The sequence below is a fragment of the Ochotona princeps genome, chromosome 11, assembly GCF_030435755.1.
Source record: "Ochotona princeps isolate mOchPri1 chromosome 11, mOchPri1.hap1, whole genome shotgun sequence".
Lineage (NCBI taxonomy): Eukaryota > Metazoa > Chordata > Mammalia > Lagomorpha > Ochotonidae > Ochotona > Ochotona princeps.
In genome coordinates, this window is record NC_080842.1 from 5,020,066 (window position 1) to 5,039,768 (window position 19,703).

At 39.1% G+C, this 19,703-nt stretch overlaps 1 protein-coding gene and 1 long non-coding RNA gene across 2 annotated transcripts in view; both read left to right on the top strand.

Annotated features, from left to right (window-relative positions):
* The first annotated feature begins 3,865 nt into the window (after window positions 1–3,865).
* LOC131481347 (uncharacterized) lies at window positions 3,866–12,235 on the top strand. The gene is made up of 3 exons (XR_009246238.1): window positions 3,866–3,940; window positions 10,095–10,133; window positions 11,994–12,235. It is a non-coding gene; the product is annotated as an uncharacterized LOC131481347 (long non-coding RNA).
* Window positions 12,236–12,273: 38 nt separating this feature from the next.
* Window positions 12,274–19,703, top strand: part of LOC101519231 (disintegrin and metalloproteinase domain-containing protein 32-like) — a 69,544-nt gene continuing 62,114 nt past the window's right edge. The window contains exon 1 of the mRNA XM_058669784.1: window positions 12,274–12,408. Within this exon, the coding sequence (XP_058525767.1) occupies window positions 12,318–12,408 (91 nt within the window). The 5' untranslated portion in view covers window positions 12,274–12,317. The remainder of the gene's footprint in view (window positions 12,409–19,703) is intronic.

Here is a 19,703-nt window from a genome sequence, read left to right on the forward strand (position 1 = left end):
GTATACCTACAGTTTAATTTTGTTAACCTATATGGTTTTACTGTGGGATAACTTTAAGTGTGGGATAACTTTGTGTTATACAACAAATTATTATATTTCATTGCATGGTTTGTGATGTTGACAAATTGACAAGCAGCACTTAATAAGCCATTATAGACAAGCTTACAGAGGTATCTGTCACCTACAAGAATTTCCTTTGTTCCTTTTGCTCTCTCTCTCTTGTCTTCCATTTCAACCCAATATTTGGGCTTTTTATTAGGCTACCAATGATCTCTTTTCTGTCATACGTTACTGTTCATTTTGTGTTCCGTTTTATAAAAATGGGATTATAATCTTTAGTATTTTAATTGTTGCCTGGTTTATTTGGCTCATTGTAATGAAGATTCACACATTTTCTTGTGTGAGTCTTTAGTTTGTTTTCTTCCTGAGAATTAGTCAGTTACAAAAATCTGCCATAATTTTTAATTCTTTCATTTATTGATAGATAATGGAGCTATTTATAATTTTAATTGCCTCAAATAGATCCACTATAAACAATTCACAATAAAGTATATTTGCAAATATACATGCTTTCTCTGTCTTTTAAAAAATTTCTAAGTGTAAAATGTCTGGGTAATATCATACATAAATAAATACCCAAACTCTTTCCTAAAGCTATTTTATCATTTTGACTTCTCAACACTATTTTATGAATGGTCTAGTTTCTTCACATACTTGTTGACCCTTGTTGATGTGGCCTCTTAGTTTATTAACTTTGATAATTCTGATAGTGCATGATGGTATCTCACTGTGGTTTTAATTTTCATCTGTCTAGTGACTAATGGTGTTAATATTTGTTTCTTTCAATGTTTTGCTATCTATGCCATTATGGAGTAGTATCAAAATTTTTTTTCCACTTTTGGCTGGGTAATTGGTCATTTTACTACTGAGGTACTCAATTTTTTCTTCCATTCTTCAAATCAGTTGCTTTTCTGCATGTTAAATGTTATTTATAGACCAGAAATCTTCATATAAGTCATTCTTTGTATTATTTGAGAATGTGTTCTACCATTTTTTTTTATTAATTATTTTGTATTATGTGACAGTTTCATAGGCTCTGGGAATCCCCCCACCCCTCCCCACGCCCCTCCCCCCGGTGGATTCCTCCACCTTGATGCAGTATTACAGTTCAAATTCAATCAAGACTCTTTCCTTGCAAACGTATACCAAACATAGAGTCCAGCTACTTATTGTCCAGATGGATTGAACAGTTTCTTGGGGAGACCATTTCTGGTCCGAAGTTAGAGCTGGTAGAATATCATCCCAGGCAATTAAGAGTCCCAACATAACATCAACAGCAATTTGCAACATTATGGAATTGACATGGTTTTGCGTAACCAGTATGTTAAAAAAAAAAAAAAAAAAAAAGAAGAAGCAAGTTCTTAACCACAACCTCTGATTAGCTCATTGACATTTCAATTTTAGTTTATATACAGGACCGGCTGCTATATACCTTAAAATGGCTATAAGGTACCATTCAGCTGTCTCATGTCTATTTCATTTTAGTATTTAGCCATTTGTTGTGTTGAAGTATAATTTTGCTGATCTTGGCAGATTTTGGGATAACGTAGACTGGCTTGTAACTCTAACAAGACATTTGTAGACAATTAAGGTGTAGAACATTTTTTTTGGGGGGGAGGTGGTGTGTGCAGGAAAATCCTCAACACCATGGTGAGGAGTGACTAATCTTTGTGTCCCACCCAGCGAGGCATGAGCCAATCCACGCCAGCTCTTTCCTGTCAGATTCCAAGCTCTACTTTTTGTTGTTTGTCTATTTATTTTAGGTTTTTTTAGTTTGTATGATTGTTTGTTTGCTATGAGGGGTTTTTGGAGCGATCCCGATGGCCATTGCGAGGGAGGGTGGGGGTCCAGAGGTGGAGCCTTCGGGACCAGAGAAAGCTCTCCTCCCTGGTCCCGAAGGACGTTTATTGTTCTTCTGTTTCTGTGGACCGCTCAGGGCTTCTGGTTGTCTTTCCGATGACGTTGGTTTCTGCACAGTAGTGTTTGGACTTCTTCCATCCCCTGCAGAAGCTCTGGTTGGGGGTGGGTGACCTCAGAGTACTCGGCCTCCGAGGGCATCCAATTCCCTGTGGCCTCCTTGGCAGCTGGGATATAGTCCTTGTTGCTCGTATTAATAGTTTGTGGTGAAGGTCTGGGAGTCTTCGTGGTTGGGATCCAAGCTTCCTCCTTACCACCTGCTCCACTCTGGAGTGCCCCCCTGCTCCAACAGGAGGTCATGTACGTGTTCTACCATTTTTTGGCTTGTATTTTCATTCTTTTAATATTCTTTCAAAGAGAAAAAGTTTTAAATTTTGATGAAATTGAATGCATAAATTTATTCTTCGATTTGTTATGATTTGCCATTGTTGTTAAGACATAATTGCCAACCATTTCCACAAAAATTTCACCCTGTATTTTCTTCTAAAATGTTCACAGTAAGACGTTTTACATTTAAATCAGTACAAAATTGAGAAAATTTTGTGTGATAAGAGATATAAATATTGTATTTTTGAGCAAAGAGTATCTAGTAGTTCCAGCACCACTTCTTTGTTAACTTTGTTATGTAGTATTTACAATTACTGAGGTTCTGTATGCTTGAATAGTGCTAACTAAATCACTGTTTGCAGATCGTAGCATTTTTTCAATTCAGACTGTGGAAACAATCTGGATGTTCAAGAAAGATTACCCTCTTTGGTAATCTTTGCTGATTTTGCATGACTATTTTCACCCTTGGTGAGGTGGTTCCCTAATGTGTACGCATCCATAAGGTGGGCAAGGCTTGAGGGGGCTCTCCAAATACCTCAGGGGCTTTCTTAAAACATTCAGACTCTCTAAGCTTTCTGGAATCCCAGTTGCATCAGTTCCATCAGCTTAACTGCGTCAGGCTGCTGGGCTTGCCTTGGCTGTACATGCACATGTTACCTTATGGAAATTCTTTATTTCTTCACTGTTCTATGTATTCTGGGATTTCAACTTGGTTCTTGATTTGTCTTTCAAATTTTTTAAACAAACATTCTGGTAATTTTATTAAGCATTTGAAAAATTAAAGTCTTTCTATCCAGATCTTTATTCTTTATTTGATGGGGTCTATGCCATTTTAACCTCTCTGGAAGCAATCTTCCCTCAAGGGTATCTCCTGGTGTATTTCTTTAGTTTGCCTGGTGTTTGTCGTGATCTCTTTCAATCTTTTTGTCTGTAATGACACCTTGGCTGCAGGGGTTGTCTCACGAACATTCTACAAATACTGCATTTTCGGTGATAATTTGTGGAAATTATGTTTCGCCTTCCAATTTCTGTAACAACTGGAGACCTAGAGATCCTGCGAAGTACAAATAGTGTCCTGAATCTATGGAATGACATGATTTCAGTTCTTACTTCCAGTTTTGCAGGTTCAGTTACCTCTTTTCCTCAAAATTGGTTTGATTTTAAAAATAAGTTTTTTTGATATTTTGCTTATTATGGGATTCCAGGGGTGTTTACTCTACAAGCCCTTTATTATATGGAAGTCAGTGTGGCTTGGAAGACACACCTGTGGTGATTTTTTTTTCTAAGTGGACTAAGTTGGAATGTGAAAACCAGAATTGATGTTCACATTTGTGCTGAAAAGTGGGGTGGAAAAAGATCATCCTTTTCTCTTGCTCTTCTGATTTGGCTGTTTGGCATTTATGTTTTTTATAAGCTTGTTTTAAACATAAATTTTACTTATTTGCATATCTTAAAGTAACATTTTAAAAAAGTAGCTAGTAATCATTTTTAATGTCAGAAAAGATTACTTACAGGTTATAAAATGTTAAATATTTATTCTTTATGTTCCCTTCTTTGTTCATGTCAGTTTGAAAACATTCTTTCTATTCTCATTTGTGTACAGATCAGAAATCAGCAGCCAAGAAGTTACTAGCACGTAAGTAATTAAGAGGTGTTTCTGAGTGTGTGTTAATAATCAAGACACAAATTAAGAATGAAAGCATAATTGCATTACATGTGATAGAATTAAAATCCAAAAACAACTTTCAGAATTTGCTAATCTAGTTACTAGTGAACAAAAAGCAAGCCCCTTTGTTGACTTCTTCAGTTTATTTGCCGATGCTGGGGTTGTCATTGGGGCTAAATGATTGGTGCAATATTTAAGGTGCTGATTCTTAAGCAAAGTATTTCTTTACTTTTAACCAGGAAGACAAAAGGGATACATTTGCTTCTTTATTTGGACTGTCTACAAGAGGAAACTTAACATGTGCAGTCATGAACGACAGAATGACTGCCTGTTCTGGTCATCTGAGATTAGCTGAAGAAAAAAAAAGATAAGGGATTAAGAATTGTGTATCTGTTTTAGCATCTTAGAATTACATGATGGTTTTCACTGGACGGATTCCAGCCTGTCAGTGTGAATGTCTCTGTGTACTAATATAAGTAAGCGTCTAGTTTTTCAACCTCATTAGTGGGGCGTGGTAGATCTCTCTTTGGAAATGAGGTATGTTGTCTCTTCCTAGTCTGGCTCTCCGACTTGCAGTCCTTACTTGTGTGTACAATGGAATGGCAATATTCTGTTAGCTCACTGCTATTGCCAAAGCAGCCAAATCTGCAGGACAAGCTTTGTAGGCCACACACCAAGATTGTATGGTTTCATTTCTTCCAGAAGATTTCCTCTTCAATAAGAATGCTTACATAGCTTATTGTTGAATCTTTCTTTATTATGATCTTTTCAACACGTCAGTATTGGAATTAGGTTCACAAGACTGAAATGATGAGTTTTGTACAGCCCTGTCCCTGTTGTGAGCAAAGGAGTTGTTTCCCAGTGCCAGACACAGAAGTTCGCTGTGTTTCCCTCACCTCGGGCATATATCTAATATTCTTTCACCCCAGAAAGTGAAGAGCAGTAGTGTGTAGCTAGCAAATAGTAACATGCTTGGATTTGGGGATGTGATGATTAAATATTTATTAAATGAATGGTTAACTTGAAAAATCACACACACACTCAACAAAACAAAAACACGGGTAACAAGTATGTGTGGAAACACACAACTAACATATATATTGATACATTGGTAAAACTGTAACTTCCCTCAGTTCTTCATATATCATTGTATTATCATTTAATCTGACACCTTGTTAACACAACTAATCTCTCCTTCGAATTCTTCAACTATCTCAAACGAAGCATCTCCAGTTGGAAAGTGCACATTTTAAGTGGGACACCTTCATTTGTAATGTTGACCCATGGCTAACCTTGGTACTTCGTGTGCCTCAGGAAAACATTTTAGAATAAATTTTCACTTAACCACTTTGGGGAATAATTATTCATTTAAATATTTCAATGTGGTTGCTGTGGTTTATTGCTGTAAGTCACAGCAGTTTTCCAACCATTTATAATAATCTGTGTCTCATGAAAAATCGAGGGAAAAATTGGAAGCCAACAAATGTAGAGAGATGGAGTGGATCCCAGTTTGGGTGATATTAGTACTGCTTTCATAGAACTCATTTTAAATGTCTAACCTCTGTTAATGTTTTCAATGGTTTCCTAAAAAACAGAAGGATTTAAATAGTTTAACAGAAATCTTTAAATAATATTATTTTTCCATGGCTCTACCATTTGGCTTTTAGCTTCCTGGATTTTCCTTATTCACAGCATTTCCAACTAGGGGACATTTTGGTTGGAAGCAAAATTCTGTTTATTACCTCTTTCTGTGTGTCATTCTTACCAGGCCAGTTGCTCCATTCCCAGATACATCCATCTATGGGAGAAGGAACCCAGATATGGCCCAACAGTCTACCTTTGCTTTTAGCAGCTCGACCAGAAAGTTGGTTTACTTTGCTTATGTGGGACTCTTTGATGACATGGATAATGCAATTTCAGCTACAATGGTGATTTATGACCAGTTTCTAAGAGTTGTGTAGAATTTTGTGGGCATGTTCTATATCCTTATTGCCCGAGTGAGGAGCTCTCTTCTTGTAACTTGTCTTCTGGATGTATCTTGATGTGGGTGCGCATCAGTTTTCCTTTTGCCAGAAGCAGAGTTTGAATAAGAACAATGATTTTTGTTTCTGTATTGAATTCCATGGTGGTAGGGTTCTGGCCTCAAGGATTTCTTGTAAAGTTACTATCAAATGCCGGGATTGAAGTTTGTCTTGATCTGTGAATCTGCTTTTGTCTATGAAGAGTTCCAGATTTGACTCTAACATGGGCTTGTCTGAGAAATGAAACGAACTGGGGCAGTCTAAATCTCCATATTTCTGGAAGGAAGATATCTTTTTTGACAAGCACTGCTATAAGGACTATCATAAAGTTCCAGGTCTCTCCTAGGGCAATCTCAAAGTTGGCATTCCAGGCTGAGAAAGTTAGTTGAGCATTTAAGTTTGTATTAGTCTAGAAGTATAGGATAACCTGGTGTTATCAAAAAGCTGTGTTCCAGGGAACAAACCCCAAATTTGCATTGTAATGGTTCTAAGAATGGACAATGTAATATTTTAATCTATATCAGGAGAACAGATTGCAAGTATTTTATATGTACTCTCTTATGAGCACGGTCATGATTCCCATACTCCTCGCCCAATCTTCCCTTTCTTAATTTTTACAAAGACAGAATTTCGATTTTACTTTAAGATAACAAGCTTAAGCCAGCATTAAATAAATAATCTAACAAATAGCCAGTAGAAAAACCCACTATTCCTCAAGATAAAGGTTTATAGGCAGTCATCAAACCGCAAAATGTCCACTTCACTCTTAGACATTGTATTTTTTTTACTCTGTATATTAACTATCATTAATCAAGGGAAGATCACGTTTGTATTTCAAAACTGGCTTGTATCAAACATTGCCTGTTAGTTGGGGTGGAAAACCCCTTATTTTAAAGTGCTTATCCAACTTTTAAAATGGTTCCTTTGTTCCTGGGGTACTGTGCCAAGTAACTCTTCCTTGTCCAAATGTTTGTTAGACACCTCAGGGTAGGACTCAGTGCACCACCGGTAAACCTGGTACATTCTTGCTAAGCAGTTTTATTGGAAGCTCCTGAGGAATTTCACAGATTTCCTGAGTCATTTAAACTTACTTTGCTTATATAGCCTTTCTTCCTCCTGCCTACACCTATAAATGCTCCAACTTGACCATTTTTATATAGGAATATGAATTTTAAAAATATTCATTTATTTTTATTTAAAAGAGAGACTTACAGTGAGAAAGAAAGAGAGAGAGAGAGAGAGGTCTTCCTTCTGCTCCACTCTCCAAATGACTGTGTTGGCCAGAGCTGAGTCAAGCAAATGCTGGGAACCAGGAGGTTTGTCTGGATCTTCCACATGTATGCAGGTACCATGGCCTTTGGTCATCCTCTGCTGCTTTCCCAGGCACATTAGCAGGAAACTGGTTAGAATTACAAGTGGGGCAGCCAGAACACGGACTGAGCCCACATGGGATGCTGGTGCTACGAAGTGAAGGATTACTTGATGAGCCATAATGCTGGATCCAAGGAATTCTTTGGATGCAGATATGGTGGGATTTGTCTCTGGAACATTATTAGTTTTCACTAGATGAATATAGTGAGCCTTTTCTCTGACTTTAATAGTAAACATTTTTTCTTCATCTTCATATTATATATGAAAACAGACTGATTTGAAAAAGCAGTGCTCAATCATACAAGCGGAGTCATCTTATGGAGTTGTACATACCAAGGTGACCTTACCCTTCTCAAAGTAGAAGCAAGAATCCATAGAATCAGATGTTTCCTTGCTTCAGCAGTATAGGTCTTGATCCAGCCAACACCCTTTTGGGGAGTCCAGGGCAAAGTCCATGAACAAAGAGTTATGGCAGGTGCTAGAAGTTTCTCAGTGAGAGTCCTTTGAAACAAAGATGTGTCCCCAGGACCATCTGTGCTTGGCTAGCATACTAAGAATTATTGCCATGTCCAGGCTTATCTACCTACCATGGGAAAACACCAAGATGATGTGCTGAATCAAAGAAAGTGGGTTCATCTGGAGTACAGGTAAACTGAGTCACTAATAGAATTGATGGCCCAAAGAAGCTATCTTGCCTGTTCCTTCCTCATCTGGTTGTTTTTAGGTAGTAGTGTGACAGGGTACAGCTGGGTGATAGCACTCCAGAGCAGCGGGCAGATGTGAAGTTTTGAGCACAGCTAACTGCAACTAGATGGCATTATAAATAGGCTTGTTAGGTCAACTGCTGTTTTTTTTTTTTTTTAAGATTTATTTATTTTTATTACAAAGTCAGATATACAGAAAGGAGGAGAGACAGAGAGGAAGATCTTCCATCCGATGATTCACTCCCCAAGTGAGCGCAACGGCCGGTGCTGCGCCGATCCGATGCCGGGTACCAGGAACCTCTTCCGGGTCTCCCACGACAGTGCAGGGTTCCAAAGCTTTGGGCTGTCCTCGACCACTTTCCCAGGCCACAAGCAGGGAGCTGGATGGGAAGTGGAGCTGCCGGGATTAGAACCGGCGCGCGTGTGGGATCCCAGGGCATTCAAGGCGAGGACTAGACCACGCTGCCAGGCCTGGAACTGCTGTTTTGTACTATGTGAAACCTTTGGGTTCCAGCAGCTCCACGGGCACCCTGGCTTTCCTGTCTTCTCTCATGCACCATTCAAGTTTATTGAATGTTTTGCACTGTGCACCACTCAAGTTGATTGGATGATTATTGGATACCATTGCACACTTAAAAATTCCATCACTTGGCCCACACAGTGCAGTGGATCCTGGAGTGTGTAGTAGTAGGAGCTGCTGTCACTGAGCTTGGCTAATAAAGACTCCTGCTTACATCGCACGCTTGTGTTTGGCATGGTTGCTCTTTCTCTTTGCAACAAGAGTAAGAGAATGGAGTGAGGAGGGAAAAGTGAAGAGGTGAGGATTCATTGTAGACACTTGAGGCATTGTGAAACTCTCTGTGCCTGATTAGTTGTTCATGTTGCACCTAGATATCTTTAAATAATTTGAAGCAGTCATTTCTTTGGATGACCTTCCGTATCTCCTTTGGGTGGCTGAGGGAACTCTGAGTAAGGGCCAACTTGCAGGTACTCTCAGCTATGAGCAGAATTCTGGTGGCAACTGACATGCCCATGTAGGAGGCTGAGCATAAAAACTCTGATCCTTGGCTGAAAGCAGCGAAGGAGGGAGCAGAATCTGGAGTGCAAAAGTGATTTGTTTGTACCCTCTTTCCATTCCAATGCCAGCTTTTCAAAAATAAGCAGTTACATGCCCTCCACTCCTCCCAAACTGGGGTTATTAGAACCACAACTCGCTACATGCAGCTTTTATAGCTGCTTTGCCTCTGAACTACTAACTTTCTCAATTTGAAAAACTTGTGGCTGGCAATCTAAGTTTTGTGTTCAATTATGTACTATTTTCTTTTTTTTTTTTTAAAGATTTATTCATTTTTATTATAGCCAGATATACACAGAGGAGGAGAGACAGAGAGGAAGATCTTCCGTCCGATGATTCACTCCCCAAGTGAGCTGCAACGGGCCGCCCGGGTGCAGTGTCCAAATGCATTGGGCCGTCCTCGACTGCTTTCCCAGGCCACAAGCAGGGAGCTGGATGGGAAGTGGAGCCGCCGGGATTAGAACCGGCGCCCATATGGGATCCCGGGGCTTTCAAGGCAAGGACTTTAGCTGCTAGGCCACGCCGCCGGGCCCGTATGTACTATTTTCTTTAGCCTTTTTGTACGTGTGGACTAGAAGGTGTCTTGAGGCTGCAGGGTCAGTCTATCAGATTTCTCAAAGTGAACTAACTTTTGAATTTGTACAGTGTGGTAGTTTTTATATCAACAAATAAAAAAGTTAATTTGAACCCCGAGGGGCCAGATGGAGGAATTTAGAATGAATCTTATATTTTCTGCTTAGTGGTGATGAGGAAAAATGTTAGATCATGATTTTTCTCTGCTGGAGAAAGTTAATGTTGTAATATATACTGCACTTGATATCTGAGTAAAGTTTATTACCTTTTTGCTTGCCCCAAATGTGTAAAAAATTAGTTTTTGTACAAAATGGCCTATTTTTATCTCTCAAAGTAGGAAATTTTCTTCAGAGTAAATTTTCAATATTGTTTTTATTTAGGTCCAAATCGGAAGCTAGTACCCACTCAGAAATCAGCAGGTAAGCAACTTGGGAGGTATTTTTGCTAAATACATACATTTATAACTAAGAATTAAAAAGTTGATAACTCAAAAATACATGCTCATGAGCTTTTGAGCAGCCACAGTTGTAAAAGTAGAGTAACAAAAGCAACTTTTTAGTATTTCCCATTTTAAGAGCAAGTGTCAATTATGTAGTTGATCTTTTTTCTGTATTTCCCTAAGTTTTTTACAAATTGCGTATGCTTGTAGCCAACACAGGGGAAATTTCACTAATTCATAAGCTAAACATTTTTCCATTCTTTCTGCCTACATCTAAAAGGAAGATAGTGTTTTTGTTTGGGTTGCATTTAGATCTATGAGCAGAATATGAACAACTTGGGAGAAGGTTATGTAAGAGACACTTTATTTCTATTTTTTGTTATGCTAAGTTAAAATAAAAGAGAAATACTTGGCAGATGCTTAGCTTTTTTACAGTAAACTTGAAAGGAAATATGAAGGAACTGCTGTACTAATAAACCACAACACTGACAGGCTCTATTATATACCTCTAAAATGGTTATTCTTTTTTTGTATTAATTATTTTGCATTATGTGACAGTTTCATAGGCTCATGTGACAGATAGTTTCATGAAACAGATAGTTTTCATGAAACAGATAGTTTCATGTGACAGATTCATAGGAATCCGGTGGATTCCTCCACCTTGATGCAGTATTACAGTTCAAATTCAATCAAGACTCTTTCCTTGCAAACATATACCAAGCATAGAGTCCAGCTACTTATTGTCCAGATGGGTTGAACAGTTTCTTGGGGAGACCATTTCTGGTCCGAAGTTAGAGCTAGTAGAATATCATCCCAGTCAATTAAGAGTCCCAACATAACATCAACAGCAATTTGCAACATTATGAAATTGACATGGTTTTGAGTAACCAGTATGTTAAAAAAAAAAAAGAAGCAAGTTCTTAACCACAACCTCTGATTAGCTCATTGACATTTCAATTTTAGTTTATATACAGGACCGGCTGCTATATGCCTTAAAATGGCTGTAAGGTACCATTCAGCTGTCTCGTGTCTATTTCATTTTAGTATTTAGGCATTTGTTGTGTTGAAGTATAATTTTGCTGATCTTGGCAGATTTTAGGATAACGTAGACTGGCTTGTAACTCTAACAAGACATTTGTCGACAATTAAGGTGTAGAACATTTTTTTGGGGGGGGAGGTGGTGTGTGCAGGAAAATCCTCAACACCATGGTGAGGAGCTAAAATGGTTATTCATTTTTAAATTAAGATCAGAAACACAGAAAAGCATTCCAAAAAAATAATAGGTAAGTATATCAGAAACTGCTTCTTAAAATAAGCATGTACTTGAATTTGAAATAAGAGTCTTAGGATTTGCTTAATTTCTAAGTATTGATTGATGTGAAGAATTGGAGAAATTTTGTACCAACAAATGATAAATAAACATTTTTAAATTTTAAGCTGGACATTTAGATCATTTAGGGTTTTTTTTTTAGCAAAATCATTTTAATAAGTTCTTTTAAGTTTATTGGGAACTTGTTCTTAGGAATGATTAAAGAAGGAAATAAATAAGTTAGTATTCCTTGACATTTAAGTGAATAGTTTTACTTTCGTAACTGCTTTTGATTGAGACTGATTGTTCCTTCATGTGCAAACATACCACCCTGAACCTGTCTGATCTTGGAAACTAAGCAGTTTTGGATCTGTCCAGGGCTGGAATGGGGATATAATGACTCCTTAGAAAGTCATAAAGGCTTCCGCATGAGCTTTTCGCTAGACAGCATCCTAATATGCACTTTAGAGTGAAAAAGAATTTTGTAATAATGACTTGACCAAGTATATGTGTGTGTATCTTCTTCCATAGTAACTAATAATTCCTCGGGAAGACAATGGATAACATCAAGGGTCTTACAGAGATGGAAAATGAAAACACTGCCTTTCCTACTCTGGTCACAGCTAGAGGAAACAATAAACTGATCATGGACCAATTTGCATGTCTCTTTCTCTTTTCCACTTCCTCCAACTCATTGTTCAACACACGAAACTACACATCAGCCATTTCAGTAATGGAGGACAGCATTCCAAAATGGGCATCGCTAGTCCTTTTTGGAATCATGAGCTCTTGCCACCGTCTCTCCATGAACCCTTTGCTACTTGTCTGGCCCTGTTAGAATTATTGCTTAGGATTATGCCGTCCTCATTCTGTGTAGTCTTCAGAGAGTGGACCATTATATTCCTCCTGGATCTTCTTTCTCATGAAACTCAGCTTATCCATGAAGGTCTGATAATTCCAGATGTTTACCCTCTGAACCCTCCCCATATCCTAACTTGTATTGGCGAAGTAGGGTCTGTTTGTTTCATGGACTGTACTTCATCAACTGGGACCCTGAACCTTCCAGCTTCCTCTGGTCATTTGTCCAGATGGCCCTGAAGGCCAGGAGACAGGCAGTTTCATAAGGATTTAAAGGGCTTGGGCTTAGCTTTCAGTGAGAAAGTCAAACCCATGATCAGATTTGGGTGTGAGGAAATGAATTAAGCCATTTATTTCATGTTCTGTTTTCTGAAAGGATTTGTGTAAAATCAGTTAGTACTTTTATGAAATGTTTTGCCAAATTCAATAATGATGTTTTTGGAGCTAAAGATTTGGGGAGGGGTTAAATTATAAATATAACTAAAAGAACATTTTAAAAACTCAGTTTTTGTGATACATTTGTAAGATTAATTCCTTTTACTTAATAGTCAATATTTTGGCATAAATTTGTTTAAAAGCGTGCATGAATATCAGAATAATTTTGCATAAAATATACATGCCTATTTTGTTTAAAGAGAAATGTTTATTTGAAATGATAGTATCTTCAATGCATTTTTTATTTCTATGAGTGTATATGTAATTTACAGGATAGTTTTCATAAACACAAATGTTTATAAACAAAGAATAAGGTTTTAAAAGATTAATCATCTTCCTTACAAAATATTTGTGAAGAATTTAAAGTATTTTCTGAAATATGGAAAGGGCTTGGGCTTGGTCCCTTTTTTTATCTGGACAAAAAACCCACATAGTTCCTAATTACACATTTTCTTTCTCATGTCTTGGTTACTGTTTTTTTCAGATAATATTATTTTTCCTGTAATGTTTAAAAGATGACCAATTCACCTAGCAGGCACTATTTTGGTTGGAAGCCAGACTCCAATGATGGAGACCCTCTAAGTGGGTCACAGTGCATTGCGCATGTTCCAGGCTCCTTGAGACTCTACAGCAGGCCTTTCTAGGGCGTCTACAGAATCTGACGCCATGGGTTCATTTCACTTGTCTAGAAGTGACTTACCATCTTGTGAGCTCTGTACAGAAAAGAAAAGGTCCATATTATTTATCAAACTAGCATCACACAGTTTCTGGCAAGAAAACAAACGTGTCGCACAGTGAATTAGAATGTAGAGCAGAGAATGAGCAGGACACTGGATGCAAGCAGGAACAAGACGCCTGCCTATAGATCTGAGAAGTAAGACATCAGGAAAGGCAATTAGCTAACCTGGAGAAACAACTTGTTCGGCAAGGCTGGAGCACCTCGTGGAACTAAGCAGCACCTGAACACTATGGGACCAGTGAAGTATTGAGCACAAGAACTGAGGTCACTCTGTTACACCACATTTGTGGGTAGTGGATACCTGTATCCCAGAGCACAAAGAAATACTGACCACTTGTGTGGTATTGGTTTTGGTCAGATGAGGGTCAAAGCAATGGTGGCGGCCACCATGACATAGCCTGGGTGGTTGAACACCTGCGAAGAGCCGGTTGTTAGTTGATTCCTGCATGTTGTGCAGTGTAATTGCAGTTGGGTAGAATCTTAATATTCATTTGCATTTCCTGGCTAGCTAGGGAGCCTGAGCATTTTTTCACATGTTTGTTAGCCATTTGAATTTGTGCATTTGAAAAATGTGTGGATATTAGTCCTCTAACTGGTGTGTAATGTGTGAAGAATTTCTCCCATCATGTTGGTTGCCTCTTTGCTTTGTTGACTTTTGCTGTATAGAAACTTCTCAGTTCGATGTAGTACCTTTTGTTTTGGGGGGCTTTAACTGACTGAACCTTTAGTGTCTTGACCAAGAAGTCTTGGACTAAATAAATTTAGGTCCTTGACCCCTTTAGAGCTGATTTTTGTATAAGGTGACAGGTGGGGGGCTTGCTTCTTGCTTCAGCAGGATCCTTGCTACCCAGATGAAGAGACCAAGCTTTTGCCCTGGCTTATTTTCAGTTCTCTTGTTGATGGTTAGGCGGCTGTACATGTGTGGACTTACATTTGAGGTTCCTATTCTGTTTCGTCTGTTTTCTCTGTTGTTTTATTGATACCAGACTGTTTTGATTAACACTATTCTGTAGTATGTCTTAAGGCCTGCAATTGTGACACTTGTAGCTTAAATTTTGTGCTTCAAGATAGCTTTGGCTATTTGTTTCCAGGTGAATTTTTGTATGATGTGCTCCAGCTCTGAGAAGAATGTTGTTGAGACTTTAAATGGGATCATAATGAATCTGTATATTAATTTCAGTAATATGGGCATATCTATGATATTGATTCTACTGATTCAAGAACATGGTAAATTTCTCCATCCATTAATGTCTTCTATTCCCTTTTGTATGGAATTATAATTTTTGTTTTAGACATAGTTCGTATCTTTTGCTACATTTATTCCAAGGCATTAAAGATTCCTTTCCACTATTTTGCATGGAGCTGTCCTTACAAGTTTTTTTCTCAGCCAAGGAAATGTTTGTGCTTACTAAGCATATCAAATTTGTAGTTACTGATTTGTACTCTGCCACCTTGACAAACTCTATTATAAAAGTTTCAATAGTCTGTTGAGCATTTGTGTTATTCTATAGATTCATGCTGTCTTCAGGCATTCATAATTTGACCTCCTTGTTTCTAATTTGAATTCCTTAAATTTTTTCTTGCTTATAGCTCTAGATAGAACTTTCAGTACTAGGCCGAATGGCAGTGGTGTGGCAGGCATCCTTGTCTGGTTCTGGATATTAGTGGGAAAGTTTATAGCCATTCCTGCTTCAGTATAATGTTGGGTTTTTTTTTTTTTTGTATATTGCTTTGATTGTATTCTGTAATGCTCCTTTTATGCCTAGTTACTTAGGATTTTTTTTTTAGCATGAGGTATGTTGAATTTCATCAAATTCCTTCTCCATGTCTATTGAGTAAATCATGTGGTTTTTATTCTTAATTTTGTTGATGTGGTGTATCACATTTATTGATTTACATAGCTTAAACCATACCTGCATTTCAGAGATAAATCCCAGTTGGTTCAGGTGAATGTCTGATACATGGTTGGATTCTCTTGGTTAGTTTTTTGTATAGAATTTTTGCTCATCATGTATATTGGTCTGTAGATGTCTTTCTCTGTTGTGTCTCTCTATATGGGTTTGGTATTAAGGTGATGTTTGCTTCACAGAATCTGGAAGGATTTCCTCCCTTTCTGCTGTTTGGATAGCTTGTTAGATAGAACTCATCAGTGGAGCCTTTTAGTCCTGGGCTTTTCTTTGTTGGGAGAGATTTAATTACTGATTCACTTTCCAGTCTGGTTACAGGTCTATTGCGATTTTTCTATTATCTCATGACACAGTTTTGGTAAATGGTGTGTGTCCAGAAATCTATCCATTTTGTAGATCTTCTGATTGTTGGCATATAGTTGCCTGTAATAGTTCCTGATTATTCTATGTATGTCTGAGGTATCCATTGTTGTATTTCCCTTTTCATCTCTGTGTTCATTCTTATATTCTCCCTCCTATTTTTGTTTAGTTAGGATAATCAAATTTGTGACACAGGCACTCATTGCAAATGAACTTTCCTCTTTGTACTACCTTTGCTGTGTGCCGTAAGTTTCGGTACACTGTGTTACATTGTCAGTCAATTAAATAAATTGTTAATATTCAGTTTCACTCCTTAGTGATCTGAGAAATTACATGGTATGAATTTGATTTTTTCAAATTTACTGAGGTTTGCTTTGTGGCATATAATGTGATCAATCCTTGAAAAGGCTCTGTGTACTTAAGAAAAAGTGTTTTGTGTGTATGTAGGTTGAAAGGTTCTATAGATTTCAGTTAAGTCCATTTGCTTTATTCTCTGTATGAGTTCTATTGTTTGCCTACTTTTTGTCTTATTGATCTGTGCATGAAGCTTGCTTTATACCAGAGAGAACATATGATATTTGTCCTTTTGAAATTGACTTATTTCACTGAAATAAAGGTATCTAGTTTGGAACATTGTATGCAAATGGTAGAATTTCATTCTTTTTAATTGTTGAATGGTATTCCATGGGGTAGATGTAACAGTTTCTTTATTCACTTTTCCTGTGACAGGCATCTGGGTTGTTTTCATGTCTTTGCTATTGTAGATTGTGCGGTTGGAAATATAGGATTACAGATCCCCTTCTCATATATTTCATTTCTTTTAGATATATCTCCAGCAGTGGGCTAGCTGGCTCACACGGCAGGTGGATTTTCAGTTCTCCACCCTGTCTTCCAGAGTGACTGTAGTAACCTCCAGATGACTGTGCAGCAGGGTGCCTTTCTCCCCACATCCACACCAGCAGGTGTTGTTAGTAGACTTTTGAATGTGGGCCAGTCTCACTGGAGTTAGGTAGAACATCAGTGTTCATTTAAAATAAATAAAATATTAGAAATCCTCTTGCTTCCCAGTAACTTCGTAATTATTAAGGTTAAAATCTCATCAATTAAGTTTCAAACTCTCACAGACGTTGTCTAACTGGCCAGACTACTGCTAAAGCACATTAAAGGAAAACGCATCAGTTCTTTGAGGCCATCAGAATGGAGGGGAGGGCCCAGAGAGGTAGCCTAGTGGCTAAAGTCCATGCCTTGAACACTTCCCATCCAGTTCCCTGCTTGTGGCTGGGAAATCAGTCAAGTACGGTCCAAACCCTTGGGACCCTGCACTCGCGTGGGAGACCTGGAGGAGACTTCGGCCTCTTGGCTTCGGATTGGTGCAGTTCCGGCCGTTACAACTGCTTGGGGCGTGAAAGAACGATGGATGATCTTCCCCTCTGTTTCTCTCCTCTCTGTATATCTGACTGTCCAATAGAAATAAAACTTAAAAAAAAAAAAAGAAAGAAAGAAAAATGGAGGGGAACGTGTGTGGGGACGGCCCCGGGGGTCGGGGCGCGGATGCCCTGGCTAGGGTGGCCTGGCTGGGGTGGCCGCGGGGTCAGGAGAGGGCCGCGCAGGGCACTGGTGTCCACGGGAGTCCCGCGCTCCGCGGCCTCGAACGCGCGACGAGACGGGTAAAGGCGCCCGACTCCCTGCGACCAACGGCCGCGCCCCCAGTCCGCGCTCGGAGGCGGCAGAGCAGAGCACACCATGTTCCACCTGCTGCTGCTGCTGCTGCTGCTCGCCGGGCTCAGGGGCTCGCAGGCGTCAGGACCCGGTAAGGCACGGCCGCCCCTGGAGCCCCTCGCACGCACAGCAAGGCCTTTCTTGTGCTGAGGGGTCCCCGTGGGCGTCAGACGGGCCTGTGAGCGCTGGACGGGCGGTCGGTCGGGGGCAGATGGCGACCCGTGAGAGGGACAGCCTTGGAGTGTGCGTGCGTGTTGTGCCGTGTGTTTTGTGGAGGAGCTACACACTTCACAGCTTGTGCAAACAGCTGTGAAACGCCTTGAACTCCATGGCAACGTCACCGTTTGTCACCCAGTGTCAACTTGAGGCCATTTTGTTGCAAATAGAATTTCTCTCTTTTTATGCTGAATCATAATTGTTATTGAGTTGTGTAGGTGCGTATATGTGTCTGTATGTATCAGTGTTACAGTTTGAACTTAAGTTTGTATTTGAAATTAATTTTTAGGTTTAAAGTGTGCAGTTTTTTAATGTTTTTGTTGCGCCATTTTTGAATACCTGCTCTGTTGTTTCGCCTTCACTCCTTTGACAAACATCAAGTGAGAGTATGTAGGTGAATATCTCTTTCTTGGTGTTTTTGTCATCTTGTTGATCTAATTTTTTCTGTTTTTGCTCTGATGTTATACTATGCTTTTATGATAAAGGAATGTGTGAGGTGTGGCAATGTTTGTTTTCCTTCAGCACTGAGCTGACTGCTCAGGCTTGTGTATCTCTCCATAGGACCTTTAGAACCAAATTGTTGGTATCTACAAAATCACTTGTTGGAATTTTGGTTCATTCTTCAATCTGACAGCTTGATAATGCTAAACTTCCATGAATACAGAATATATATTTACTTAATACTTTTACATAAATAAATTTTGATTCCTCCCGTTCCCTTGGTGCGTAGTCATAATAGAAGGATATAAGGCACGTGCAAAATTTTTGGAAACGTGGGACTTGCTAATGTATTACTGTGGCAGCATTGCAAGGTCCTATCCAACGGGAACTAACTCTTCTCAATGAGCCATTGGATAGGTCGAATGCTAGCCCACACTGGGAGGGATCCCCATAGGTACGGCACCTGACCGCACTGCCTTTGCCCAGCTTCTCCTGGCCATTCTCTGACCTCCTTGTCATGACAGTTAAATGGTTCCACCGTCTTCTTCCAGTTAAGAATCCTGTCATTCCCTGTTCTGTTTCGGCATCCCTTCTAGTTATCTCTGCCCTACAGTTGACAGGCATCACAGAGATTGTAAGATTCTCATGCTTTCCTCACCAAGGCATATTCTTTCTTCTGAAGCACGTTGGGGCGTATGATCATAGTACGTGCAAGGGAACTGCGCACGGTAATTGTTTCTTTAATCTCTGTGTCCTCTATCCCTTTAGATCCCCTACACTAATCTCTCACCATCGCTGCAAGGAATTTGTGCATTTTAACTTAATTGACCAAACGAATTTTAGTTTTTTCTCATGTTTCTATGTGAATTTTTATCTTAGGAACCAACTCAAAACTTGATTTGACATCTCAGTTTTAATGAATTATCAGATTTTCCAAAAACAGATTGTACTTTTTAGTCTATTTTTTCAAATAACTTCACTCCTGACTTCCTTCCTTTTCTCCTTCCTTCCCTCCTTCCTTCCTTTCTTCCTTGCTCTCTCTCTCTCAGGTACCTCCTTATGGGATGTGAGCATGTCAACTGGTCATGCTAAACACCAGGCCTCACAAGCTTTTTTTCCAAAGATTTATTTTATATGGAAGGCAGAGTTACAACGAGAAGGAGAAACATAGAGAGAGATCTTGCATCTATGGGTTCACTCCTCAAATAGCTGCAACAGCCAGAGCAGAGCTAATCTGAAGCCAGGAGTGTCTTCCAGAGCTCCCGTGTGGATGCAGGCGACAAGAACACGAGCCATTCTCCATTGCCTTTCCAAGGCCATAAGCAGCGAACTGGAGCAGAAGTGGGCTGCTGGGACTAAGTCTGGCACCTCTATGGATGCCAGCATTGCCATACGATGCTCAGCCTATTGGATCATTGTACCAGCCCTGAAAGTTTTTTTTTGATGTATATTGTTGATTTTTTTGTCTAGTTGTTGTGTATTTCTCCAAGTACAGAAAATTTTGTATAACTTGACCTCCTTACTGTTTTAAATTCTGTCATGATGATCATGTGTGGCCTTTCAAAA